The following is a 27212-nucleotide window of genomic DNA, read 5'->3' on the forward strand; positions in this document are numbered from 1 at the left end:
TTTCTTGTATTCAACAAAAAAATTGATTCTCTAATCTACTGGAGCTATTAGAAAAAAAAGTAAAACGGTTGGGTTATATTTAGAGGTAGAGGTATTTAAGTTGAAACCTATCTCCCTTTGCAAAGAATTAACTACAAAATCTGAAAAGCTTTGTATATTAGTATTTCAATTTATCATAATATTTCTTCTCTTTGAGGTAATAAGCTAAAGCGTTCAGAATAATTTAAACATATTTGAATGCATCACTTCATATAAATTTAACATCTTTAAATTGTAACTTGTTACATCACGCTGTTAATATAAATTACTCTTTGAATTCCGTATTGTTCGCTTATGTAAATTGTTTTGGTCAAATTAATGCAATATATATAGATTTTTCTTCAGATCGTCATTTGATGACTGTGACTAGCATCGTCAGTACACAGCCGCTGAACATAGTTTTCGCGATGAATTTGTTTCCTCGGCATGGCGAGCTCCGCACAGTGGCTTGTCGAGGAAGAAGACCCCCTCAGAGCTCAAATTTTAGGAACCTTTCAAAATTAACTATGTCCTACAGGGATGTGATGAAAAATTTCACAGCTAAAACTTCTCTTCAGTTCTGTCGGCCCTCACATGTTCCTTCTCCTAGAGGAGCGCAACCGATGGAATAGTTGGACAGCTGTCGACGCCATAAAACCACGACGAATTCCTTTGGTGTTGGATTATTTAAATTCACCATATTAAAGCCGGTCTTGTTAAACTGCAGCTTCCAAATTTTCTTTCGAAGTTCTTTGAATAAATTCTAGAACTTCCTTCAACTATCAGCACCAATCATCCGCATCGTCGTCTTCCAGCCCATATATAGCATACGGACTTGCTCCTTGTTCAACAGCTTCCTTTAAATGAGTGTTTATTCGAGTTATCATGTCGTCATAATACGGATCTCTCCTTAAATGGGGTCGATCTTGATCCACTTCCACTCCAGTATCGCTATCGCTAGAACTGTCAAGATCTAGAGATTTTCCCTCCATAAGAGCTATGAAGCCAACAAAAAGAGGACAACTTTTCACAAAAATACTCTACAAGCACCTCGAAACACAAGAAGTACTGATCGTTCCTTTTCGAACGTTTCAAAATCTTTATGTATTAGATTTATCTTCACTATAATGTACAATTTGGAATTTATTTGGATAAAACTGACGGTTCAAGAGTTTTCGAAACATGGGAAATATTGACTATAGCCAAACACACAAGATTAAAACATCTCTGAGGTAGGATTCATAAAAGCAAACTAGTTGCTGAAAGAAATTTCCGGCAAGTAGAAGTTAGAGAGGGGCCTAGCTTGAATGAGAAATTGTACCTAGGTCACCTTTCTCATTCCTTCTGGTAGTCGGTGTAAGGTAAAGAGCCGGCAAAGCGGCTTGGTCCCTAAGCCGCTCGGCCACTCTGGGCGTGGTTACACTACAGGGTACAGAAGCCCCCACCACACCACGAGAGGAGTCTGGATAAGTCTGAAACAAGACCAAGCAAATCATGAATATGTATTGCATTTAGCGTTGAACTGCAAACCAACATCTAACATTGAACCTACGCGGCAAACCGACTCGAAAGGATAAACCTCAGCAACGTTGAGATTCCTACAGCAGCTAAATCTGGAATATTGTGATAATCAGGACAAAATTTAACCAGGTCGCGTCAACTACAAAGTTTCCAGTCAGGATGAAGGCAAAGCACTGACGTTTATCCCAGTGGAGTCAATTACAATCGTGTAACATTGTTTAGACAGTAATTACCAAAGTTATCCAATTTTTTCTCAAAGCAAAGTCATTCTGACCTACCATCATCTTATCTACGCGATACACTGTTTCTTGAAATCAGATACACGTATTCTTTATTCATACCTGTGGTCCATTTTTGTTGACGTCACCATTCGATTTGGATGTCGGATCCAGGCTGCTATATCGTCTGACATGTTCTTTTGGTAGGGGTCTGTAAGATAGTAATCATACAAGGTGAGGTAAAGCAGGACAATAGTAAGATACGAAAAAAATTGTTCAAGATGGCTTATGGGAAAACTTTGTTCCTGTGCCAAATCAGATTTTTTTGGTCAACCACAACATTTTAAGACATAAGTGAAGTTGTGCGGGATCATTACTTTTCAAACTCATGCTTAGGCAAGTCACGTTTTTAACTTGTTTATTGGATGAATTTTTAGCAGCTAATCAAGTCGACATAAAATCCATCGAACCGACAACCGAGCCATGTCCCTGGTTACCAGTCCTTCGGTGATGTAGGAACAACCGTTGACAATCGGCACGTAAGTTCCGAACGGTTTGAGCGATAACGAAAATTTTTTTTTTGGACAATCTCGATGGAAGTCACTCCGACAGTCGGTTTTTTTTTACAAGTTAAGAATAACAGCACCTGCTTAATTGCATATGTAAATTTGAGGTAAAGGACACAACGAATATATTGCAGTCCCTTAACACGGAACAGAAGTAGATCTGATTATGTGAATTTCCCACAGCGACTGCACGTACGTAATTATCTGAGGACGGTGAAAGCAAAAGGGTTGTCGCTACTCATCAGGTGAGTTAAACTGGTTTCAGTGAAGCAAACTAATTCTGATAAATTTGAAACAAATTCTAAGCAACTGCAATGAATCATGAAGGATAAAACTGGCTTTCCACACTAAGCTTAAGAAATGTTTGACATTTCGTTAGGTGTTAACATTTTGTAGGACTTTCTTTGAATCCCAGGTTATTGTAAGCTTACATAAATACAAAACCCAGATGAAGGTTTTTTTCCCGATCAAAATCAACCAAGTAAATTTTCGTTCAAGAGCGTAAACACCAGACAGTTTTAATATTCATGAAACGAAGCTATTGTTAATTTTCTCTAGACTGGTTCTATCACAAAAAACGGGCGTCTTCCTCTGAAAAAAAAGTAGTGAGTGAAAAGTGAATATTAGCCTTTATTTCAATATTGTTTACTGCATTTCGGTAGGGGGGAATAGAAAATTTGTATACAAGCTCTAAGTGTGAGGTAGCGTGGAGTCACTAACAAAACTGAATATCATGAGTGTGAAAACAATCTCTCTGAATTAACTCAAATGCCGCTTAATTGGTTCTGCGGTTTGTTTAGAATATTGTTTTCTCCTTTTTTCCTCAAACCATTCTGTAAATGAAATGTCACTTAACGAAACTAAGCATAAATTTTCTTGCTTAAATCACAAAATGCATGGAATTGTTCTCCCTGAAATATTTCAAAGCCACTCAATACTCGCTAAGAGGAAAAAATTGAACCCAGTTAGAAGGCATTAGTTTTAAATTTCACCAAAAAGTTTACAAACGTTCTTCTTGAATCATGGCCATTGAATTATACATTGCCATTTTCACACTTATGCAAACCAAGACCTGAGGAAAAACTAAAAGAAAACCTCATTGTTCATTTGTTAATGCATGCAAACTTCGCAGAAATCATGATATCACGATAAGTTGTCTGACGAGAAAGCGAAATTAAAAATGCCCAGTGATCAGATATTTCAATAATTCATAAAATTCTGACAAATCGATGAAGTCTTTCGTTGCAACATCAGTCTGATGGGCACATCACTTCCGTCAAATCTCAAGATCTATTTAAATTTCATTTACGAAATTAAAGAATGTCGGACGAAACTAAAGCGCTTAATTAAAAGCACTGCTTGAAGCGAAAACATACTGTCGATGATATGCCACAAAATAAATATTCACCAGTTGTAAAGCATCACAAACAAGAACACAATATCACGGTGAAGATCTTTCGCTAATTGTTAAAATCCTTTACTTATTCCTATTTTATTTTACATATTTGTCTTTATCACCAAAATAGTAAATTGATGTTATTTTTAATCATTTTAAATCAAGTACATATTCAATAAAAACGGACAGAGAATAAGACTACTCAATTGCATACAATTTCTTTCTCTGAAATCGAGACAATATTTTACTTTAAAATTAAATCGCATTGTGAAAAATTCTAAAAATTGCCTCAAACAAATTCCACTTGCAGAGGTAAGACAAATAATTTTTCCCCCTCATAATTTTGCATTGTGAGGTGTCATTTCTTCGACACTTGAAAAAAACGCAAAAGTAAAATCGTTCGTCGAAGGGGTAATCCTTTCCGGACAAAAATTTTCCAAGGATTGAAAAAATTCTGGCGAATGACCATCATAAACTTCTCAGTCGAGTAATAGTACTGTTTTTCAAAGGAAGGTGGACGAAAAATTGACTCGGCAAGATTCTAAGAGCACCTGCCTATGGAATGTATGAAGAAGGCGGTCGCATCCTCTTTCTGTTTTTCATCTCATTTATGGCAAAAGTGACGTGGGGAGTTATTTGAAACAGGAAACAACGAGAGTGGATATCTAAAAAATCTACTTAATGCTGGACGAAAGCTTTTACCGATCGATCTGTAGGGATTAAGCCTCAAAATAACAAAAATTTCACTGTGAATAGAAACAATAACAATCCTGAAATTCATTCCGGCTACATTGAGAGGTGAACGTGATTCTGCAAACTTTCATTCACTACTGTAAGATATTTCACATTGAATAAAATAGTTTGCTACTCAAAAAGAAATTTACAGCTATCGAGCCGTTTTGAATCTGACACAATCCAGAATAATAATTCACTGCTCGCATTGCATTCTGGATTATCTAAACAGTTTTTCCATAGAGAAAACTGAAAAACCAATGGATGAAGAACAGCGATTTCCAAACGCCTCACTACTACTCATTCCTATGCAGGAGCAGGTTCTAGAACATGAAAATGGAAAATGAAAAGCCACAGTGTTTTAATAAAGTCATGTTGAGAGAAACATGGAGAGAGGCCATAAAGTGCTTCCTTTACTTTCACTACCCGCGGTTTAAGACGGGTGCGGCTTTGAAATGTACCGTCGATCTAAAAGGTTACGAATGGAAAGAGAATTTGTGGAGTAAAACCTGACAGTGAAAAGAATGAAACAATCTTTATGTTGTTTTCAAATAGAATGCAATCGTTTGTTTGTTTGTTTTTTTTTTCCATACCAATTGATTCAAACGTAGGGAACGAGACATAGATAAGAATTAGAAAATTTCAAGATTAAAGTGGAAATTAAACACATATCAAGAACGCTAAAGCACATGCTGTTTGATTAATGTATACGAGAAAGGCTATTTTCCACGCTTACAATCACTGAACCAAACCCCCTTTCTCTTTTCTTAACAACAAATTTCCATGCTGCTGAAATTTTCATCAAAGAAAGGACAAATCACGAGTACAAAATCTATCAGGGAAGTGTTTGTTCCATGGTTACAACCGCTAAAGAATACCACCAAAAAAAGTGTTCATGAAGATGAGTTGAAAATAAGTGACAACTGAAATAAGCGATGATGTGTAATGGGGATTGAATTTATTTTTAAATGACTCGATGCAAAAAGGGGAAATTTTAAGTTTTCTCGTCATCTCATGAGCCAATTTTCTATCGGATAAGTTCAAGGAAAGGATTGAAATAAAATGCTAACGGCATGCCTCTTTCTGACCATGAATCGTCTGAGCCCGCGGTTCTATCAATGTTTTGCCTCGTTTTCTTGCTCCCATTGGAGTAAACATGTGACTTGGTCCTAGCCGATCAGTGCTAAACCAGACAATGGAAAAAAGTGCATAATAGACTAACCTATTGATTTCGATTGCATGATCATTTCTTCTGTTATATATGTTTTATTTTTACGTCCCTTAACGGGTTTATTTTAAATTAATTGTAGGCATGAAATCATCTTGCACCATATTTCTCCTGTAAAGTAGAATACTTAACTACAGCTGTAACTGAGCTCTTAGTCATATTTATTACTTCTTTTCAAGGGAGCTGAAACTTCAAAACAACAATTGTTTCATGTGCAAGATATAACGTAGTTAAAAACAACAAGTTTCACGATTGTCAAGACCAACATTCCATTAGCGAGATAAAATACACGGACAGCACACCTCTCATACAACAATCTTTGGCGAACTGAACGGAATTCATGATCCAACTTACACTCAGGAGTGAGGGAGTTTGGTTGGTTAACTGCTTCGTTCACCATGAGCAGGGTACCAAAACTCATCACGTAGAGTTAAGCAGACGCTATCTTCTAATTATTTTCTCTAAAGGTAACTTATAATCCAAAGTCGGCTCCTGAACACAAAATTTATCTCCCTGGAAGGAGCTAAGTTCAAATAGCCTGAGGCGTCAAACGCCACGGGCTGTCATTCAAGCTTGTAATGACGTCAGTACTGTCATTGAGGCCAAGTTAATACGCTACAGCTTGCCTTTGCTTTGTAAAAATTAAATTTTTTTATGAGGTATTCTCTGTTAAACAGAGTTGCAGTTGTTTGTGATAGACAGTCAGATCCAAAATTTCAGGGGATAGGGGCCGTTTTCATGGACATGAGTATGGGACGGTAGGGACTCGAATGATTCTTGAAGTGTTTCTTGACTTCTTTCACTGCAAAGATAAAACGTATATCAACTTGATACTAATGCCCTAGCAGTGAGTGTGTCGCAAAAAATCTCATACCTACCGCTAAACAATCACCTGTAGAAAACCGAATCGTCTATGTTTTGCAAAGGTAACATCAAAGCGAGACAGGCCTGATTTTGACGAAAAATGAATTTGCAAGGTTTGACTGTTACTTACCATCTGACATGCCAAGTTTCATTTAGCAAAAGTATCCGCAAAACTTCATAATGCGCCTCTCAAATTTATCGCTCTGTTATTATCCTTATGGATGCGTTATAGAATAAGGCACTCTTTTCGGTTGTTACCATTCACCTGCTTTGAATTATCAAAGTGCCAGTGATCCCGAAGAAAACCAACCTATAACATCATTTTACAAGAGAAATAGACCACACCCTATATCGATTCACTGGCATGATAACCCATCAGAGATATTTCTAGGATACTCGGAAATGTGATGATCATTTGCTTCGTAAACAGCTTACATAACACCACCGAAATGCGCCGCAGTTTTGACTGGCTGCACCGCAAGTCACTTTAATATTGAACGTAGGTCATAGCGCGGACAATCAATTACAGTTAACTGTCTACTTCTCAGTTGGTTGACCATCTAACTCAAGCAAACACATAGTTGATACGAATACCGTTCACCACTAATTCATACAGTGTACGTACCGTGCCATAGTAAGTCGAGCATCACTAGTGTAAGCTCTCTCTCTACGTCTTTCCACATTCCCAAGTTCTATGTCTTCCCTTATCATATTCGGCCTCCTCTGGCGTCGCAGGGAACCAACTAACTTTGAGAAAAGACCTCTCTGTTCAAATGGAAGAAAGAAAATCAGGTGAGATATGAAAAAGGAGGGATGTTACAAGACACCGAGCAGCAAAGTGTATATGTAATAAATAACAATCACCTTATTACCGAAAGGTAAAAAAAAGAAAGAAAAAACAGTTACAAACCTTCAAGTTTGTAGTGCTTCTTTCTTCTTCTCTTTCAGCCTTAAAACAAAAGAAAGTTAGAATGTTCAGTTCATACTAAGTTATCTATTCCTATCAACTAAAAGGTCTAGCAGGGACAGACATGAGTGTCATTCAAGGTCACTCAACGTACAAAAAAATAATATGGAGAGAGGGGTGAGAAGCGTTACGTTGAACACCCACTAACAGAAAGGTGGGTAGTGCAAACACAATGGATCTGTTTTACTACTCACCCTTTCCGTCTGTGTGCCCTTCCTCTTCAGGTATTTGTAGTTCTCGTGTATAAGCTTTGCACAGTGAATCTTTCCTATTGTCATTTGCTGACAACTCAGTTCTGTAAAATACATTAAACTGATCAACACTTCAACAAGGGAAGAACGAAAAAATTCATACCATAGTCAATCTGAAGAAAGTCACTTTATCCGTCTCTCAAACATCGATATTTGGCCAAACACAAAATATGAACCAAGTTGATATTTTCAAAAGTTAACTCATACGTTGAATAGCTATTGAAAATAAACGAGCATCTCCCCTAACATGTGCGCGTACTTGTCACTAAACCACTTTACATATTGCCGCTACAAATAGCAACTACCTCATATAAAAGCAAAAACATTTAAAGACTGTTTGCGATCTTGAATCACTTACCTAACTGTTTGGGTATCAAACTATTCAATACTTTTTGTGAGGTTTTTGGCCAAACTCTCTTGATCATTCGCCGTAGCTCTGTGTCATTTGCATTCATGTTTCCCCGCAGTTTGATGTTCAGTGAGGTTCGAATCAAAGCGAAGAGAGTCGTACTGAATGAGACCGTGTTATCGTCGTTCAGTGGCATGTTCATCTTGATCAGGCGCTAAGCAAGAGGAGACCAGTGTAAAACACCTTCCGTTTAAGGAGTTATCTCCCTGTTCTTATTTCCAGTATTTAAACTTGCAAACCCTCCCTCAGGAATTTTTGCTCTGATTTAGGGCTAACACTCAAAATGTTCGGGCATAAAAACTATCTTTCTTTAGAAACCCCCCCCCCCCCCCCCCCCCCCCCCCATTCCAGGGGAGATTGCATGGAACAAGATGCAGACTAAAGACGTTTCTTTTAAAGACGAGAAACGCGTTACTCAGGCTGAATGTAAGTGAGAAATTAAGAGACACTGCATCTTTTCTCAGTTGGTGTCGAAACACTGCATACCTCTGAATAGGTGTCAAGTTAAGTCAGTTCAACCAAGTGTAAATAAACTTACACACCTTATAACCAACAATCTTTGGACATTTCTTTCCAAATCCAACTGGAGGTGACATACTGCACATCACCCTATAGATTTCGCTATGGTGTATACAGCCACTGCAGGGGAGCAAGAACGCGTTAGTATCAGAAGCAATGTAGCACGACAAAAAAAATGTCATACGTATTAGCTAGAATTTTATATACCTGGCGCCAGGGTCGAACTCAGACCACACGCGGACAAATTCATCCAAGTGGTGAGGACCAAGGATGGACTCGTCACGAGTCAGGTATTCGAAGTTATCCATGATAACAGCCACAAATAAATTCAACATCTGAAAGAGAATATGACAGTTCACTTGAAATCATGCCTTTAACAGCGGCCGAAGGTTAGCTTGTAACTCAGACGGATAAAAAAATAGAAAGAGAAAACTCAGTATTTCTTTTGAAGTGTTCTTGTATTCTTGAATTTCGTCACTCACCAAGAACATACAGAGAAATATAAATGTGCAGAAGAATATTATAGCCCCTGCCGTTGTTCCACAATGTTCTCCATATTTTTTGATGTCAACACCCTTATCACATTTAGCAACATCATAGCAAGCCAACATTATCTTGTGCCAGTCTTCTCCGGTCGCCGATCTGGTAGAGACGGGAAAATACATTACTAAGAAAAGAGAAAACATCAAAAGATGTAGAGATATGTTCCTTGTAATTATTACTGATTCGCGATACAGAAATATTCCAAATTAAGGATTATGTATCATATTCATAAGTATGATCACCTTCCAACTTTTATCTAATTCTTTAATCTAATTCTCACCTGAACAGAACCTGCAAAGCTTGAGGAAGATTTCGAAAATTATTCTTGGTGTTAATTTCTGTAGATTGGTCTAATGCTATTTTTCCAAAAAGCTGAAACATAAAAGAGAACACAACGTATGCCGTTGGTTTGATTTCGTTCATTTATTGATGGACGATAAATAAAAAATATGGCCAACTCCTTGCTTGCCAGCAACGAAACTAACTCTAATCAACCTGGAAAAAACCGAGTTCCAGTCTCTGCAACAGAAGCTCAGATCAGATAATTATCGTTCAATGCATATACGTCTGCCAGAGAGGCATGCCTGGTCCTTTTGACTCATGAAATAATGTTAACCGCAATTATAACATACAAAACCACGCAAGAATTGAGGAAAATGATTCCGACAGCCTACCTGCATCCCTATGACGGCATACATGAAGAACATTAACATGATAAGTAGCGTGACGTAAGGTAAGGCCTATTGGCAACAAACAAAGCCTATTAATATAATCATAAAAGCCTATTTAAGAACAAAGTAATTACATTATATCCTTAGTGGATTAATGAGTTATTATATAGCAGATGCTGTTACAACTACAGAAACGAACGCGTGAATAGGGAAAAAGTCGTGCATTACACGATCAAGAAGTCTATTTCGTTACAAATATTTCAGACAGTCACAAGTCTATGATAGGTTCAAATCTTGCTCCCATTGACACTGATTTGTGCTGTACGAATCTTAAACCTGAGTCCAAGTAACTCAAACACAAACAGCGAACCTTAAATGATTGAAGGAATGTCCACAATAGTATTCTGATCGTGTAGCCTCGTCGAAGCAGTTTGATAAGTCTTGCTGCTCGAAACAAACGGAACATACTGGGGTCAATCCCAATATCTAATGAACCACCTTCCTGCAAAATTAGATTTACAACTGAAATTAATTATTTGCCCCCAAAAAATAATGATAAAGTCAATCGTTCACTGATTTTATTTCTAAGGTTAACAAATCTTCAATCTCTCCGCTAAAAGTACTCCCTAGGTTCTTCGTCAGAATCTGAGTTTTGAAGAACACTCACTGTGTACACCTCACCATGCTAATGCGAACATCTTCCAATTTTCTTTAAAGGCATGAAACAGAGTCATACCCAACTGAAATAAGTATATGGAAATCACGTTTCCTAGCCCCTTAACTCTTAAGACCAGCTGATTGTTAATTCTCTCCTCTAGGTACTACACATTTCCTTGTAAAATAGTTAAAAGAATTTAATGTTAAATCAAGACAATAAGTAAATAAATTCTACCTAATAAATTTGAAAATTCTCATTACATGTTTGCTGGATACTGTATGGATTTTATAGGGAGAACTCACTTGTCAATCACTTCTGAGAGTAGAAAGGTTAATCATGCGCTAAGAAATAGTAAATGTGGCAGATCTGCACCACCTAAGTTACCTGCTGCGTTTCCTTGGCAAATTTGTCATAGACTGTCACCAGAACATCCATCAAACCTCCTAACACAACGATGAAATCAAAAATATTCCAGTAATCTCGGAAATATTTCTGAAAAACAAAAGGACAAGAAATATTCATATAGTTTCTTTGCTCGAGTGTTTTTCTTCCTTGGAACGAAGGAATGGCTAAGAGAGACTGGGGGGGGGGAAGGGGGGGGGGTTGTTTAGGTGCAAAGCAATCATTTCTTCGCCAAGAAAAAGTGATAACTTTGAATTGGACTCTTGCACTGGAATGATCCCGTGGCTCTTCAATGATTCGCCTCCACGTTCTTCCAAGAGATAATGTACAAGATGAAAACGTTTACATCTCACGGTTAGATTTATTACTATACACAGTATACAAAAGAATAAACAGCATACAATTTTGATAATAAAAAAAGATGGCTATAGAGTTTGGCCAAAAATTGCGCAAAAATTCCTCCATGTAGACGAAACAGATTATTTCAAGTATAGTTACCAGTCTTAAAGCAAAGAACTTCAGCCCAGCTTCTATCATGTAGAGAACAGTGAAGGCAATATTTAGGTACATTAGAATGTCTGTATATTGTTCGTCTTGCTTGTAATGCTGTATAAAAATAACAGAACAGAAATTCAGTGAACTGCGCTCATTTTGAAGCAAGTAACGTGACAGAGGGATACATGATTTCATAGGTGATGAACCAACCAAATGCTTTGCAAGATAAAAAATGACAGGGAAGCAAAATTCTATTCTTCACTGAGAATAGGGTCAGGGGTATCCTATTAAGTTGAAAATTTTTTTCTCCGCTTTGAAAAATACCAGAATATCCCTATAAACGGAACGGAACAGTCTGTTAGATTAAGACAAACTCCGTCCAACTTTAGTCTACCTACCTGAGACATAAGCACACCGGTGTTCAGGGCTATCAAGACCAAAATGAATGTATCAAATGGCTTCGACATGACAATTACCCAGACCTTATACTGCAGGCTTTTGTGGTCAGCCGGCATATATCTCTGCGCAGGCTTAGCAGTAAGTGCAAACTGAATGCAATCACGCTGTTAGAGAGAACATGTGACAATTAGTATACTCCCAAGTTACTAATAACTCTCTCTGCAAAGGTGAGAGATAAGATCTTGCAAAATTCAGCGAAGAGCGAAAAGTCAGAATCGTTTTCTCGGTGTCGCTTCCTGCGACGAACGGAATAACTTAAGTGAAGCAATAATGTTACGATGGTAATAAAAACGAACAGATGCCTTTGTTATGGGTTTTGTTGGAGGCTCAGTGACCCGCCGTGTTCAAAGGTCAATAGCACCAACTGTTTTGAACTGAATGGCCACTGGAAACAACCCATTGACTCATTTAGTTCGAATGTGTGAGCACTTAAGCAAAAGATTTCACACAGTCTGGGATCCAACAACCTTTAGCACGAGCACTGATAATTCTTTTCGTCTCTGAATTTTTCCGGCTTTGCTAACCAATCACTTCTACTGATTATGGCAAGAGGGAAATCAAAAATTATTAATTTGAAAGTTTGGCAAGATAGAAAAACTCCCAAAGGGGAAGAATAAACCAAAAGGGATGAAGGATAAGTAAAGGTAGAGCAGATTGACACAGCCCACTACGAGCCATCGATGCACAAAATAAATAGCCACACAGTTTCTTTAAGTCATTCTTGAAGGAAGAGTGCGAAAAGATTTATATACCTGATTTCTGTCCAACTCACAACTCGCAATTTCCCTTTCACCCTCCTCTTGGAAGGTGAGAATTATTAACGCCACAAAGATGTTGAGGAAGAAAAAAGAGAACACCACAACAAAGGCGATGTAATAAAGTGCGTATCCCGGGCTGTAATTATGGATTGGACCTTTGTCTATTTCTGTAGTATCCATAGTGGTCTTCATGGCACTAGATCAAGAAGATCAATCCAAATATATCAGCTTATTAATCACGGATTTTTCAATCTGGTTAGTCACTTCGTCTTGTTGGTTTATCTATGCTACATAGCCTAGCTTACTCTTGTCGCGGATTGATATCCTGTTTACTCCAACAAGTTAAACAAGTTTTAATTAACTAATTTTCAATGAAGGTCTGCGATTTTCATAAAACGCCTGAAAAACATTCAAACTAAAGCTATGCAACCCTAGAGTTTTCCATTAGCAATTATTAACTTCTCAAAAAGAACCTTACCTGGGCCAACCTTCACCAGTAGAAGAAGTGTAAAGAGTCAACATTGCTTGTAATACGTTGTCAAAGTTAAGGAGTTTATTCTCCCACGTGCGATTCTCAACCTGATAACATTAATAAAGAACAGTGTGTCAGCCATATCACCATTAAAATTATGATTTTATTGCTATTTTAAAGTAAAAAATGTAATTAATTCTGCATAACTTTGGGGCTTTAAGCATAGCAGAACTAATAGAAATAAGGTGCAAATCAAACAAACCTTTTCAACTGTTTCCTGTTGGTAGAGCTCATCGTACTTGAAAACAAAAAAATACCCTCTGCAAATGAACCAAATCCATAATAAGTCACAAACTTCGCCTCTTCCTCAAAATCCATGGAATTTATTCAACTACCTTGTGCACCCAACTTATGGCCGGGAAATGTAGCTTCATGTTAACATTTAATCAAACTGTATGCTAAAGTTCCGTCAAATCTCACGAAACATTTTTATAGAAATTCTCAAGATGTAAAAAACGGCTTTGAACCAGATAGGGGGACATTTAAGCTTCTCATAACACTTACATCACAGAATCAATACCAGGTGAACCGTCTAAGCGCACGACAACGACGTTGAACCAGAAAAACATCTTATTCTAATCGTATTCAGAAGGTGTGTTCAGAAGTAATTTTTGTAATTTTATTTCTATTTATCATCATAATTTTAATTATTCTTTTAATGCCTAGGGCATCCAGTTATAGCAGCTTTTTGCTGAAGGGTTTACCCTGGTAAAATATGGTGCTATCATTGTTATTATTTTTCAGAAGTGGTTATGCATATTTAGCCATTTCTTGCTAGCAAGACTAGGTCTTGCCACGGCACCGGCTTAGACGTAACAATAAAAAACTGGTCTACCCTCAATCTGTCGCCTCCACCCGCCACCCTCCCCTCCCCACCCTTACCAATGTCCCAGACATATAAAAGGAGGAAAAGGAGGAATGTTTGTGTGGTCTTACTGGCACTCTTCCTTTGTGCGCTTTGAGGTGTCGTTGCAATATTGAAACTTTCCTTTGAACAGTTGTACACCCATGACGGCGAAAATAAACAAAAACAACATGGTGATCATCAGGATATTAGCAACATTCTTTACTGAGTACCACATACAGCGAAATACAGCCTGAAATAATAAAAACAAAACAAAAGCTCTAAGTTCTCAATACTCAAGGTTAAAAATTGCGATTTTATGACGATTGTCACGCGTAACATTGTTTTGATAGCTCTTACCTGTAATTTCTTAATTTTGTGCACGCCTTTAAACGGTCTTAGCACTCGGAATACACGGAGTGCTTTAATTAAAGAGTGGCCGCTGCCAGATGAGTCTGTTTGTCTAAAAAAGGACAATAATCGAAAAGGTTATGACAACAGAACCATCGCATGTTACTGTTCATCTCGTTGCACCAGCGTTTATGATTTATTTAGTCTCCTCAAATCGATTGAATTACATCGCGCAACCTGCTTTAGCAGTGCAAAGCTAAAATGACGGTTTGTAGCCAATCAACCAAGAAACAAACTGTGATGTTTTTTATTTTCAGTTTTGTTTTAAATACGTAGCGTCGCAAAAGAACTGGTAGAGAACAGCAGTGTGAAACGTGGGTTAGGGGAGGGAAAGGCAGTGAAGTTAGCTCTAAGCTTCCCCAAGTCATTATTGTGGGTTCCTATAAGCATATCCATTGTGGTAGTTTTAGCTCCGCAAACAGTGACAGTGAGAATAGGTTTATACCCCTCGGTATCTAGGAATTTGTCAAGGAATACAATGGATTATCAGTTGGTTTACAGGTAGCAGAAGTATATTTAGGTGAAATATATAGAATTAAGGCTATATGAAATTGCTATATTATGATATCACATGATGTGCACTTACTCTAAAATGAGCGAAGCCATGTTGAAGGACACCACAAGAGCATCGATAATATTCCACCAATCACGGAAATAGGCGCCCTTATGAAGAATGATCCCCACATCCACAACCTGAGCACAACAAATTTTAAATGAGGTCAGTCCTTTTTGGTCAAATAAAACAACTCCCTGTGTTAAGGATGCTGGTCCGATCGACTGCCGATTGGGCGATTTAGATTTGAGCCTCGAGGAAAAAAACTGTCGAGTGTCCTCCCCTGTTTATATTTTGTATAAGAAGTTTTAGGTGCGGAAACCTTTTAAGCGCAACTGCATGTATCAGTTAAATTGGTTCTGTCAGCATGAAGATAACTTTTGAAATAGCTCAAATCACCCAATGATTTGAAAAGACAACTGAAAGCTAGGGTAAACCCCGAAATTTAAAATTTGTTTCATAGTTACCATAGGAGCATTTCGAATTTCCCTCGCGAGAAGTGACAGTTAAGATCAATCACGCGCAAGATCTACACATCAAATATGTATATAAAAATATAAATCATGCTAGAAGTGAAACAAACTTGATTACTCTTTACAACTCACCTTAATGAGTACCTCTAGAGCAAATATCCCAGTGAAGACATAGTCAAAATACATCAGCACCTAGAAACCAGATTAGAAAAAGTTTAGAAATTTAGAGAGAAGTTAAGAGAACTCTTGAATACGAATTATGAAAGGGAATCCTTGACCTGAAAGAGGTAACAACACTCAACGATGAAGGAACAGCGATGATTAGGGACAACGATCACAGACTACACGTAAGGACCTTAGAAACGTAAAGGTATATTTAGAACTGTTCACGAGAAGACGCTCACAGAGAGAGCGACACATTCCACTAAAAGACATGTTGTGATAAAGATGGAGGCGCGTGTTTTAGAAACAGAACAGCACTACGCGTAAGGACGTGAGTGGGATATTTTTAACAAGATAGTCCTAACCCTTGCAGAGAAAAAAAAACACTAGTTCCTACTGTTCGTCAAACAGAAAATAACATTGCCTTGTTCAGCTTGGCGTCATCATTCACTGGATCCTCGATGGCAATTGTAATGCTACTCAACAGGATTACAACCAACATGAAATTGTCAAAGTGTCTTAGGTTCACGATCCGGTGGCATTGACGTCGTAATCTGTGTGAAAAATAATGATAGATAATAATGATATTCCTAATTATAACAAATTAATAACTTCCCTTGCCTCAAAATTTTTCAGAATGGTTTATTTTCTCCTCTGGAAACCCCAACTTCATGCCATACTGAAGTGAATTTCCAACAAACGTTTGATATGATTTGTCCACCAAATCCCAAAATCAAAGGGAGCTACCATTAGTCAGAAATTTACCAACCTAACAGTCGATGCGAAAATGAGAAATGCTTATCCCAAGAGGTTCTCGAATTTTTCGTAAACCAAAAGAATCCAGTATATTAACTGATCTAACAGGCAAGGTCACCTCGCACTTATGACGAAATTCTCATTATTAACGCGAAGTATTACTCTTTAACTGAATACTCACTCAAATGAAACTATTACCAATTAACACATTTTTTAAATGCAAACCCTGCACTCAACCAACCACTTCGAAATGCACCATACAGATAAATCAATTATTTATGACAGCAAGTCATTTGTCGAACGTAACTTACATCTCATATAGAACTATGTAGGTCAGGTACAACAGGACACATTTCTGGTATCCTCTGTTGAGAAACCTTAAGTCCGCATAACACGTGCCTACACATCACGGGACTGCCTTTCACAAGTCATGTGTTATTCCATCTCACCTGTTCTCGGGTCCAAATATAAACAACGTTTTGGTCTTCAAAATAGGCTTCTTTTTCCGAGGATTCCGCCGACGATTACCAAATCTTCCTCCGGTCTTCAACATCTTTATGATGTTCCTGCGACTTACGGGTGGATCGTCTTCATCTTAATTGAAAACAACAAAATGGACAATGCTTTTAAGCACGCAAACATATCGTGTTTCCCGTTTTAAAAAAAATCAGCTGCTCACGCAGCTCCTTCGTTTACACAAATAAGGCATATTATGGTAGCACAAGATGTGTGTAACGAACCAACGGAAGCAGTGTTGAACGTAAAAAGTCCTGAGGTATGTGACATAAAAAAGATGAAACGATGAATTCTTATCTTGATATTAGAACAAGAGACGAAAGAACGGCACAATTAAACGAGAATGAACTTGAAACATGGAGCTTTAGCCTGAGGTATCAGAGGATCCTGTTTCAAAAGATCAAGTCACGTGGTATCACACTGGAATAAGTGATCCATTTTATTACAGAAATCTTTAGCCGTGTCAAATCACACTGGTTTTCTTACTTGGCCTTTTCTTTCTGACGTGACTTTTAAGAAGCTTTCCTAACTGGGCGACTCGTTAAGTAATGACTCATCACGCTATTGGTCGTATTACTCATGGCGTCATTTCGTCGCATGACTTCTTGCGGCGAAAATTTCATGAGATTTTCTCACCTTCGTCATCGTCGTCTTCCCTTTCCGTGTCTCCATTTGCTTCATTCTTTCCTCTCTTTATCCTCCTTGTCTTGTGGTTCTTCTCACCCGCATCACTACTCGTCCCAGGTGTTTCTTTGAGTTTGGCAGCGTCTGTCCCGTTTCTTTCTTCCTTGTTTTCATAAAGACTTGCTTCTCGCCTGTACGTTTTTATCTTTCTTTTCAAGGACTAAACAGGAATTGACGGAGTTAAGTGTAGGTTAACCGAAAGTGTTCGTCCCCTCGATTTTATATGCCCAAAAAGTTTGAAAGTATTATCGTCTAACACCAATTTAATCAAACTAACTTACATATGTGGCGAGTAAATTCTTCTCAGCAACTGAACGTGCTTCAAAAGCCTACCGTAAAATCAAACACAACGAGAACGCTCACGAGAATCTAAACGGTTACTGCTGAATTCACACTGTCTGTGCAACTACTTACCGAGGACATCGGCGGTACACTAGTCTCTCCGTTCTCTATAGTCGTGCTGCAAATATGATGAAAGCAGATTTGATTTCAAATACTTTTTAATTGAAACAAAATATTAACAAAGACGCCCAGTTTATGTCGCGAGACAAGTCTTCATCACACTCAAAAACAGTTTATATGTTTTTAACTTTGTAACGAGTGTGAGCAACACAACAGAAACAGTAGAATCGGGAACATGATTGCAACGGAAGAAAGCCTTAAAATTCATTCATTCTTTGGATCTTTGGTTTATCGGTTCCATGGTCCTTCAGTTCACTAATTCCTCTTTGCGTAGATCCGCCAGTCCGTAGATTTTTCGGTCCCATAGTTCGCAAAGTGGTCAGTTTGTTGATTCGTCGGTCGTCAATGTGTCGATTAACGTTCGTTGGTTCGTCGGTTCATCAGTTTGATAAATCTTCGGTTCGGGCAATCTTTCGTTCTCTCGTTCTCTAGCTCACCATTCACTATTTACCTGTTTCCTTCCCCAGTTGAAGTTGCTGCATTTCCATTCCTCTTGCGTACCATTCGATTGATGGCCATGATCATAGGCAGTTTGTTCCCAGCCTTTCCCCAACCCTTGTTGCTGGGTTGGTACTTTTTTTTGTTGGCTGCTCGAGCGCGTTCTCTTTCAAGTTTCTCGTTTTCTTCGTCCTCTGTCAAGATTTGTGCGTTTGCTAAGTTGTCGACGGCGATAGCCAAGAAAACATTTAACAACGTGTCTGTTTACAGTTAAGGAAACATGATGTCCTGGAAAACCATTTTAAATGTTACTTCGACTAACTCGTAATTCTCACAAAATCCGACGAAATAACGAAATTCATAAAGAAAAAATCAGCTTTTCAAAATTGAAATCTCTTTTGCTTTCAAGGATACAATTTCCTAAGATGACCAGTAGAACAAAATACAGGCTTATTGCAATTCCTGATGCCTCATGAGGTCCACCATAAGCCTTCACTCCACTGTACATAACAGAATTCCAGTCCTCCCCTGTGAGTATCTTTGTTGACAAACAAAATAAAAAAACGATTATTGGTCCACATCAGTTCTTCTACGTCATTATTTCATCGTTTGACTGCTCGTTTGAAATTTTCACAAGGCAAAAAGGAAAACAAAAATTACTATTGATGGTAAATCCTACGAAAAATTTTAATAAAACCAACCTGAAAAACAGCTAACATGGCGTTCTGAAAATTATCAAAGTTCGTTGTGGGAGTTTCGTCTTCTGAAAATCTAGGGAAAATGAATAAACCTAGTTATTAATATTTTTTTTCTGCACTATGTTCCTTCGAGTATTTGAAGCTTTCATCATCTATTTGGTTTAACAATCGTACATTAAAAAACTTTTAGAAAATTGACGAAACAACGCTTCCTGCAAAACAAGGTATAAACGTACAACTTAACTAACATTAATGTAAGAGAAATAGAAATGGAAAATAGGAAAGTTCTATATTGCTTTTATGAAATATTTCTCGAAATTTTCTAAAACCATGCAAAAATCTTAACGTTTCAAGCGTGATGTCATTACCTTCTGTTAACACGCCTAGTGACCAACGAAACTAGTAAGACATGAGTGAGTTTAAACCAAAACAAAATTTTTCATAACAGCCAATAACAAAAAAAAGCAAAAATTCACTGGATTATTTTGGACACTCACGTGAGAACTGCTGCAGTTGGCCCGACGAAATTTTATTACAAATATAAAGTAAAGGATTATATGGCTTCATGAGGACATACGCTTACCTTCCACCAAATATCTGCATACCAAGCAAGGCAGCAATCAGGATAAACAGGAATAGCAAGAAAATCAGGCTCACGATAGACTTGATGCTGCTGACGAGAGAGGTGGCGAGGTTCCTTAGCGATCTCCAGTGTCTGTAACATAATAAGATGGAAATTACTGAATAGATACTGATCTTTGCGTGTAATCAAGACGGTGGTTATCAAGGGGTGATAGAGGCGAAATTTTGAACATAGAAGTAACAGGAAAGTTGAAATGACACGTTTGATTGAGGTATGTTTTTCAACTTTGCCTTAAAGTTTAGTTTAGTAAATGAATTTTTCCATGAGAGTAAAGGTAAAGACAGACCGGCACGGACTCCCCATGTGGCTTTTGTGGTCGCGTCGCATTAACGCCTTCAAATTACATTTTTGCTCTCACAAGCATGTCTTTAAGGATGATCGTTGGTTTTGTAAAAATTGTTTTCAGCAAGGGCTGATTGTGTATCAGACTCCAATGTTCCATCAATATTTGTTTTAAATTTTTTAACTGCTGGGTGGTATGTTGTGACAAAAGGCAATAAACGTTCGTGACCTTTTGGCGTAAGAGCCAATTGTCTAAAGGCCAAGTTGACCCCTGCCAGAGACCTTTCTATGATGTTTTCTGGGTACCCTTTTGCTTTGAGAAGTTGTTTGAATTTCAAAGGCCTTAATCATATGTTTTTTCGAAGAGTTAGTTGTAAGCAATCTTATTGCTTCGCCTTTGATGAAACCATATTTTACGCCTGGTGGGTGGCAAGAGGCGAACATCTCGGAGAGAAGGCTTTCACTGGTCAAATCAGAAATGGAAAAGGAAGGAGCGGATGCGGCCGTGGAGGCACACGTAGCAGTATGGATTTTCCAACTTCTTTAATGTTTCGAGGAGCTTTTATTCAAATCAATCCTCCCATTTACGCGGTTTCGCGCTGGAAAGACGCCACCATTTCATCTTCCTTTTCGCCCAAGGGCTGTAGCCGTTTTTTCATTAGACGATTCACTATTGAAGTAGCAGTATCACTGAAAATGATTTTTTTTCTTTCGCACAGATATATAGTTGGAACGTACCAAGATGAGCGCTGAAAAACCTGGGCGCCTCGCCGTCCGTCAAGTAGGCAAAATAATACAAATGAAAATAGTGTCACTTAGAAAAAAGAAGAAGAAATCGAATCTAATAACGGTCCGAAATTTTCATTTTTCACTCATTTGTACAATTTAAGCTACAATTACAAGCTCCAGTCGAAAACAATCGGTTTAGTCTGGGTTATCAAATTCGATAACAACCCGGACTGTTAAAAACAAAATTGAAATATCAGGGGATGATGCATATGCTCTTTAAAACAAGTCTCCTGTGAACTTATTCACCTTAGTCAGTGAGTAAATAATGACAACTTCATTTATTCTCATCAAAATCTTACCTGGTCACCTTGAAGACTCTGAGAAGACGAACACATCTCAATACACTGATACCAAGTTTTACTAGCACAGTTTTAGAGAGTATAATGTCCAGAAATCCTGAAATCACAATCTGTAAAAAGCAAAAGTAAGTTATTCAATCTACGGGTAAATTTCTTAACTGGGAGGATTTTCATTTTTTCAAGAGACATAAGGTTATTCCTTACCGAGCAATCGAAACAATTGAAACTTGAGTTAAAGTAAACGTGAAATCCAAGACCATAAATCTTCAGAATCATCTCCACAAAGAATAACGTCAAAAACACGATTTCAGCCCATGCTGAAAGACAACAATGATCGTCAAATTTGGTGGTTAAAAATGTTACAATATAGACTTATCGATGGCTAAAATATTTTCTTTTCCTTTTCATCAACCAAAATTTGTCTTTGGTTACATTACCTTGAAAATCTGACAGCCATTTCGGTTGGCCATAATACTCCACGGCCAGAACAATTGTGTTGAGGAAAACGCAAACCAAGACAGTCCAATAAAACGCTTGAGTTTTCACCATGCGACCGACTTTTACAGAGAATTTACTGTTCCACTGCAAAAACCGCTGAAGTGCACCCGTGCTAGAAAAGAATACCCAGTTGTTAATACCAAAATATCTAAAGGGTATGATTAGTGATTTATTATCCCACTTTGATGTTATTGCAACAAATGAAAAGAGTGCGCAAATTATGTGACCATTAACACAGTGCAGTATCTCAGTTTGACTGTATTACAACAGTGATAATACGGAAGGAAAGACACAAATAGCGTAAAAACAGCCGGCCTGGACGAATAAAAAGCGTTACATCGAACTAAAACCCAGCCAACCTCTCGGGCATGTTGACTCGGTAACAGTTCCCTTCTCTTCTGGTGACCACTCTTCCTGGATTACTGACCACGTCGCTGGTAACAAGTTGTGATTGCGAGTCGTTCAAGCTGAGATGTTTCGTCCTGAAGTTGTCGTCTGCTGCCGTTTCCGCTGTATTAGAAATTAGAGTAAATATGGAAAGCCTGATAAGTTTGATGTGGACATGATATATTTGCTGAGATTAGATAACAATTATTTAACCCTTTCGGTGGTATTAATTGATACCCAGACGTTTAAGAAAGACCCTCCTGTCATTTTTTCATCGACAAGAATATGAGTACACAGACCTGAGTCCTGGGGCTGCACCTCTTCCGCCTAAAACGAGAATATTCTGTATATTTTTTATCACCCCTTTTTGACCTTTTCCCCGGCAAACTTCCGAATGAAAGCTTACTAAGTATAAATATTTCTCATGCTGTTCTTTCCATATTTTCTGAGTTGCTGATGAGGAGAAGCTGTTTAAAAATCAAGAGCTTCTTTAGTCGCGACCTTAATGTTTGATTCAGGGGTGGTATTGTACGGAGAAACTAGATGCTAGTTATTCTTAGGAATAAGAGGGTTAAGTGTTCTGTCTCTTAGCGAAAGTTTTTTCAGCTGTCTATCTGTAAAACCTACCGGCTTTGGCTATCCACGACAAGTACGCATCCACCTGACGGTTCAGTTGTTGTTGTCTGCGAACTTTAAAGAACTTTCGTCGAGTATCCACTCTCTCTCTTTCCTTTGCAAATTCCCTGATAAGAAACAGTACAAAGATTCAATAACTCACTACTGTTTTCACTGCTCTCATCGACTGCTAACCAGCCGAATCCGTTTCTTCATCGTTGTGGAGACGTTCTCATTGGTTTAGTGGGGGACATTTGACTTTGAGAATTGACGAAGACACTTGCAAGACATAGCACACAATTCTATCTACCTACAGAAATCACCAACCTTCGAGTTACACCGAGAAGACAAGTTGTGAAGTCGTTTTCTGAAAAGCTAAAATTTTGCGTTGAAGTGTATTGCAGATCGTGTGAGATTTCATCAAGAAGAATTTAAGTAATGAACACAATTATAACAATTATTGCATGTTATGCAAGCAGCGAGATTTTGAAAAATATCTGAGATCAATTTTTTCTCATTCGAGCGTCTAACGTTTGTCGTGTATCTGTTACCCTGTCATTTATTTTATGGTGGAAGCAGTTAATACGTAACACTCACCCACTCAAAACTCCAAGCACAAGATTAAGGACGAAAAAAGAACCAATCACAATTAGCGAGACATAATAGCAGGCATAAAGATATCCGTCTTCATCCATTGCATCAAAAGTCTGGGAAAACAATTTAAATATATTAAAGTTCACACGGCAACCAGGTGGACAATCAGACATAGTTTGAAGCTACACTGGTTTGCAGATTTAATGAATGTAACCGAAGAAGTTACAATTCATAGACCCAACGTTTCGACACTCCTGTCTAGTGCCTTCATCAGGGGTGGTGAAGGCACCTGATGAAGGCACTAGACAGGAGTGTCGAAACGTTGGGTCTATGAATTGTAACTTCTTCGGTTACATTCATTAAATCTGCAAACCAGTGTAGCTTCAAACTATGTCCCAAACAATTTAAAATTTTTTACTCAAAATTCAAACTCACTAGTTTTCTCTACACAAATGTTCCATGTGTTCTGGTATTGAAACATAAGGGCCTGTGCTCGAGCTGGTTCAGGCATGCGCAGAAGTTGTATCAGATATTTCATGTGTATACGCTCGGGTAGATAAGAGGGTAAGAGAGTAATATTAGAATGAAACGAATTCCGGCGTCAGTGAATGGCCAATCAAATTGCGGTGTTTAAAATCGAATATCTGCTCTTGGTTTTGTCCTTATAGGGCATTAGAACATCACTTTCGAAGGAAGAAAGCACCCGGAGTACGCCTGATATTTCCTTCTACATTGCAAAAGAATTAATCATTTTTCCTCTCGAGCGCCGGTATATCAAAACCCATAGAATCAAAACGGCCAATCACAACAAAGTTAATTATCACATGGAATACTTGCTACTAATCAAAATCGGAGGAAACGTGAGTGACAAAAACATGATTGGTTTCAGTTTCAGGTCGGACGGGTTGCGCAAGTTTTCTAGACCAATAACAGGCCGTAGTAAGGCAAAGCCAATGACAGTTTCCCAAAAAATATAATGAAAGGAAGTATTTCTTACTTTGTACATAATCGACGTCCATCCTTCCATTGTTATGCACTGAAACACAGTAAGCATTGACAATGCGATGTTATCAAATAACGTGATGCCAGCGTTCGGACCAATCCAATACTCTCGGCATGTCATTTCCTCGGGACAACGTCGACCACGAAAAATCTTCCTCACTCCGGGAAAGGGTCCCTTGTCACACGGCTCAGGATTTGATGCTATTGAATCTACAAGGACAGATAATATGGTGTTTACGCATTGCAACAACAAATAGCAACTTAAGCAGTTCGAATGCCGTTATGGCATTATATAGCAGATCACCAAAAAGGTTTTTTTTTAAAGAAATAGGTCGGTAATTAAACATATAGAGAAGGAAATTACATAATGTATAAAAAGAGAACAAAGAAAAAGGCCCCTGTAAGTATACATGTGGCTAAATAATCGAAGTATTCTCAGACTCAAGTTTGATGATTAGCAAAGAAATAGTGCAGCAACGGGTATATGTTTCTACCTCAAAAAATCAATGCGAGCTTTCTTGTAAAATGATTCACAGTTTGAAAGATACCCACTCCTTCTTATGTATCCCTCACATTTACTTTTATAAAAATCTTGTAGAAAAAAGGTAAGAAAGGGTTATTAGTGATGAATCACGCACAGGACAGTTCAGGAATCATACATGAAAGAAACCTGGCATTTTTAATAAAATATTCAGAAATGTTGTGAGCCTAGAGAAAGACGCTTTTTCCATCTTGTGACTAACTTGGGATAAAGGAAAGATTCTGAGTCCCCATGAGAAACCGAACCTCGGAATTCTCACTTTTTGTTTTTTAGCCTATTTATATAGGCTAAGAATTTATAATTCTCTTTACTGTCAACCATACAATTCTTATAAAGTTAGTTCAGAGAATTTAGTAGTGGATCAACTACTTATCCCCAAATTGATATTTGTATTTATTCTCATCACTTTTCTGGTTGATATTATAAGGAGAAATTCTGTCTTGGTCACTCATAGGAGTAAGAGGGTTAACGTTAGACACATTATGAAGAACAGGTCATAATGAAAAAAGGGAAAACTACGAAGCACTCACTTGTTTTTTTGTCGAAGCAGGTGGTGTGAAATTTATCTTTGAGAAACTCTAAACCTATAATTGCATAAATAAGAATACAAAACAAGACTAAAAGGGCTATTTGCAAAAGAGGAACCATGGCACGGACTATGGACTTCATCACAACTTGCAGACCTAAAATAAGAAAAAAGAGAAGCACAGATTTGACTTTGTGAGAAAACAAAAGGGTCTCATTTATCAGCTCCATTTTCTGACTTCAGTCTGAGAGACTTGAACCAAAAAATGACACATCAACCACAGTTGGTTTTAAACAAGAATTAACTCTTTATATTAAAACCTATACCTATTCTTCATACTATCCTGTATGCATTTCCATTGTCACTGAAAAGAAGAATTTGTCTGAAAATCATAAGCTTTTTTGTTTGGTCATCATTTCCTTTAATCTCATGATCTTCATGTGAGATTCAGCAGTGAAGTGCTCTTTTTATCCGTGACAAACTAAACGCTTATGTTGGATGCTTTTCATTCGCACAAAAACTCAATTTTTCCCGGAGGGGGAGCATCATTGGAAAAGCTTGTTGCCCTGTTCTTTCCAAAAAAGATATCATGCTGATCCAAATTGAAATTGGAAAGCAGCTATTTTAACGTATTGAACGTTTACACGAACAACTGACCCATTCTAATCAGAACGCTGGCGAGTCAATGTAGAGTAAAAGAATAAAGAGTATAGAAATAACTTTATCACTTACTTGGTACACCAGAAATAAGTTTAAGAGGCCTGAGCACTCGCACAGCCCTTAGAGCTTTTACATCCAGGGTACCATTTCCTCCAAGAAATTTGCTGACGGGTGGAAGACTTATAACTCTAAGGTGGAGGGGAAAGAAAGTACCATATAACTCATGACTATCTGGTATAAGAACATTTTTGGAGCAAATTGGGCAACTGAAAGCTTAACCACATTTTCATTTTAATTCATTACCATATTTTTTCTTGTCTTTTTAATTGCAGTGTATTAAGCTAGGATTGCATTAATGTTTCTGCCAAATATGAGACGTTTGCTGTTGATTATAACCATTTCATTTACGAATGTTCCATATTGGTTATGAACAGTTTGTTCATGACTGCCCTTAAGACTTAACCTGTGTTAGTTTGCACGAAAAAAACGCATTCATTAAGCGAGTGTTACTTAGGTTCCGTTCCACTCGATAAGGATAACATCTGCTTGAAGTTCCATAACAATTTTTACACCCACGTTTGAATGAACAACATCTTTCGACGAAAATTCACAAATACATACAATTATCTTCCTTAGTCTAATCATTACACAGGATGCTTTCAACATTGCTGATCTCAGCATTATGCTAGCTTGGCAGAGATACAGATATACAGTCATATATAAAAATAGTAGGTCATGGACCCAACCCAAGAACGAGTTCTTTGAATTCAATAGGAAAGGCGAAGGACTGCGTGATAGCAAGGTGTGAGGCTCGCATGTGACTCAATTTTTTTTTACTACGATCGCAACAAAAAAAAAATGACATTTTTCTTTTTCCTTTTCTTTACCAGGGATTATTTCTAAAACGTGAGCAGAGTTTCGATGATTCAAGATTTGTAACCATAGGGATTACTAGTGATCATATGCCATCTATTTAAAAGTAACAAGAAGATAAGTGATTATTCATGCCAGCTGTAGCTGAGAAAAGACACGTGCTCACGCTTTGCAAATGCACGTCCCTACGCTTTACTGTTTGAGCATAAATTTAACATTTCTTTGCATCATACGAGCAACAGACGGAGTAGAAGTCTCTAATCCTCGCTCAAACTTACTTCAGTGTCTGACTGGCCCTG

The 27212-nt window shown here is 37.8% G+C and overlaps 1 protein-coding gene across 8 annotated transcripts in view; it reads right to left on the bottom strand.

Annotated features, from left to right (window-relative positions):
* Positions 1-139: 139 nt before the first annotated feature.
* LOC131778799 (voltage-dependent L-type calcium channel subunit alpha-1D) overlaps positions 140-27212 on the bottom strand; it is a 37679-nt gene continuing 10606 nt past the window's right edge. For 4 of the 8 annotated variants that reach the window (XM_066165142.1, XM_066165146.1, XM_066165144.1 and 1 more), the window contains 41 exons: positions 26113-26228; positions 25385-25537; positions 24309-24523; positions 23315-23424; positions 22730-22845; positions 22075-22225; positions 21655-21827; positions 21422-21534; positions 21218-21327; positions 19788-19919; positions 19208-19277; positions 18921-19044; positions 18520-18766; positions 18021-18066; positions 17888-17935; positions 17559-17766; positions 16856-17000; positions 16075-16204; positions 15621-15680; positions 15049-15155; positions 14412-14514; positions 14144-14304; positions 13410-13467; positions 13154-13254; positions 12670-12871; positions 11857-12021; positions 11462-11569; positions 10946-11053; positions 10274-10405; positions 9907-9972; positions 9513-9604; positions 9172-9331; positions 8897-9024; positions 8713-8809; positions 8120-8324; positions 7705-7805; positions 7454-7492; positions 7169-7308; positions 1881-1968; positions 1340-1490; positions 140-1015 (listed from right to left, as the gene is read on the bottom strand). In XM_066165142.1, coding sequence (XP_066021239.1) covers positions 801-1015; positions 1340-1490; positions 1881-1968; positions 7169-7308; positions 7454-7492; positions 7705-7805; positions 8120-8324; positions 8713-8809; positions 8897-9024; positions 9172-9331; positions 9513-9604; positions 9907-9972; positions 10274-10405; positions 10946-11053; positions 11462-11569; positions 11857-12021; positions 12670-12871; positions 13154-13254; positions 13410-13467; positions 14144-14304; positions 14412-14514; positions 15049-15155; positions 15621-15680; positions 16075-16204; positions 16856-17000; positions 17559-17766; positions 17888-17935; positions 18021-18066; positions 18520-18766; positions 18921-19044; positions 19208-19277; positions 19788-19919; positions 21218-21327; positions 21422-21534; positions 21655-21827; positions 22075-22225; positions 22730-22845; positions 23315-23424; positions 24309-24523; positions 25385-25537; positions 26113-26228 — 5194 coding nt within the window. In that variant the 3' untranslated portion in view covers positions 140-800. Of the gene's footprint in view, positions 1016-1339; positions 1491-1880; positions 1969-6326; positions 6482-7168; positions 7309-7453; positions 7493-7704; positions 7806-8119; positions 8325-8712; positions 8810-8896; positions 9025-9171; positions 9332-9512; positions 9605-9906; positions 9973-10273; positions 10406-10945; positions 11054-11461; positions 11570-11856; positions 12022-12669; positions 12872-13153; positions 13255-13409; positions 13468-14143; positions 14305-14411; positions 14515-15048; positions 15156-15620; positions 15681-16074; positions 16205-16855; positions 17001-17558; positions 17767-17887; positions 17936-18020; positions 18067-18519; positions 18767-18920; positions 19045-19207; positions 19278-19787; positions 19920-21217; positions 21328-21421; positions 21535-21654; positions 21828-22074; positions 22226-22729; positions 22846-23314; positions 23425-24308; positions 24524-25384; positions 25538-26112; positions 26229-27212 lie in introns of those variants that run through there. The other 4 variants (XM_066165147.1, XM_059095256.2, XM_059095252.2 and 1 more) reach the window with 4 other exon arrangements.

The sequence above is a fragment of the Pocillopora verrucosa genome, chromosome 4 (assembly GCF_036669915.1).
Source record: "Pocillopora verrucosa isolate sample1 chromosome 4, ASM3666991v2, whole genome shotgun sequence".
Classification (NCBI taxonomy): Eukaryota; Metazoa; Cnidaria; class Anthozoa; order Scleractinia; family Pocilloporidae; genus Pocillopora; species Pocillopora verrucosa.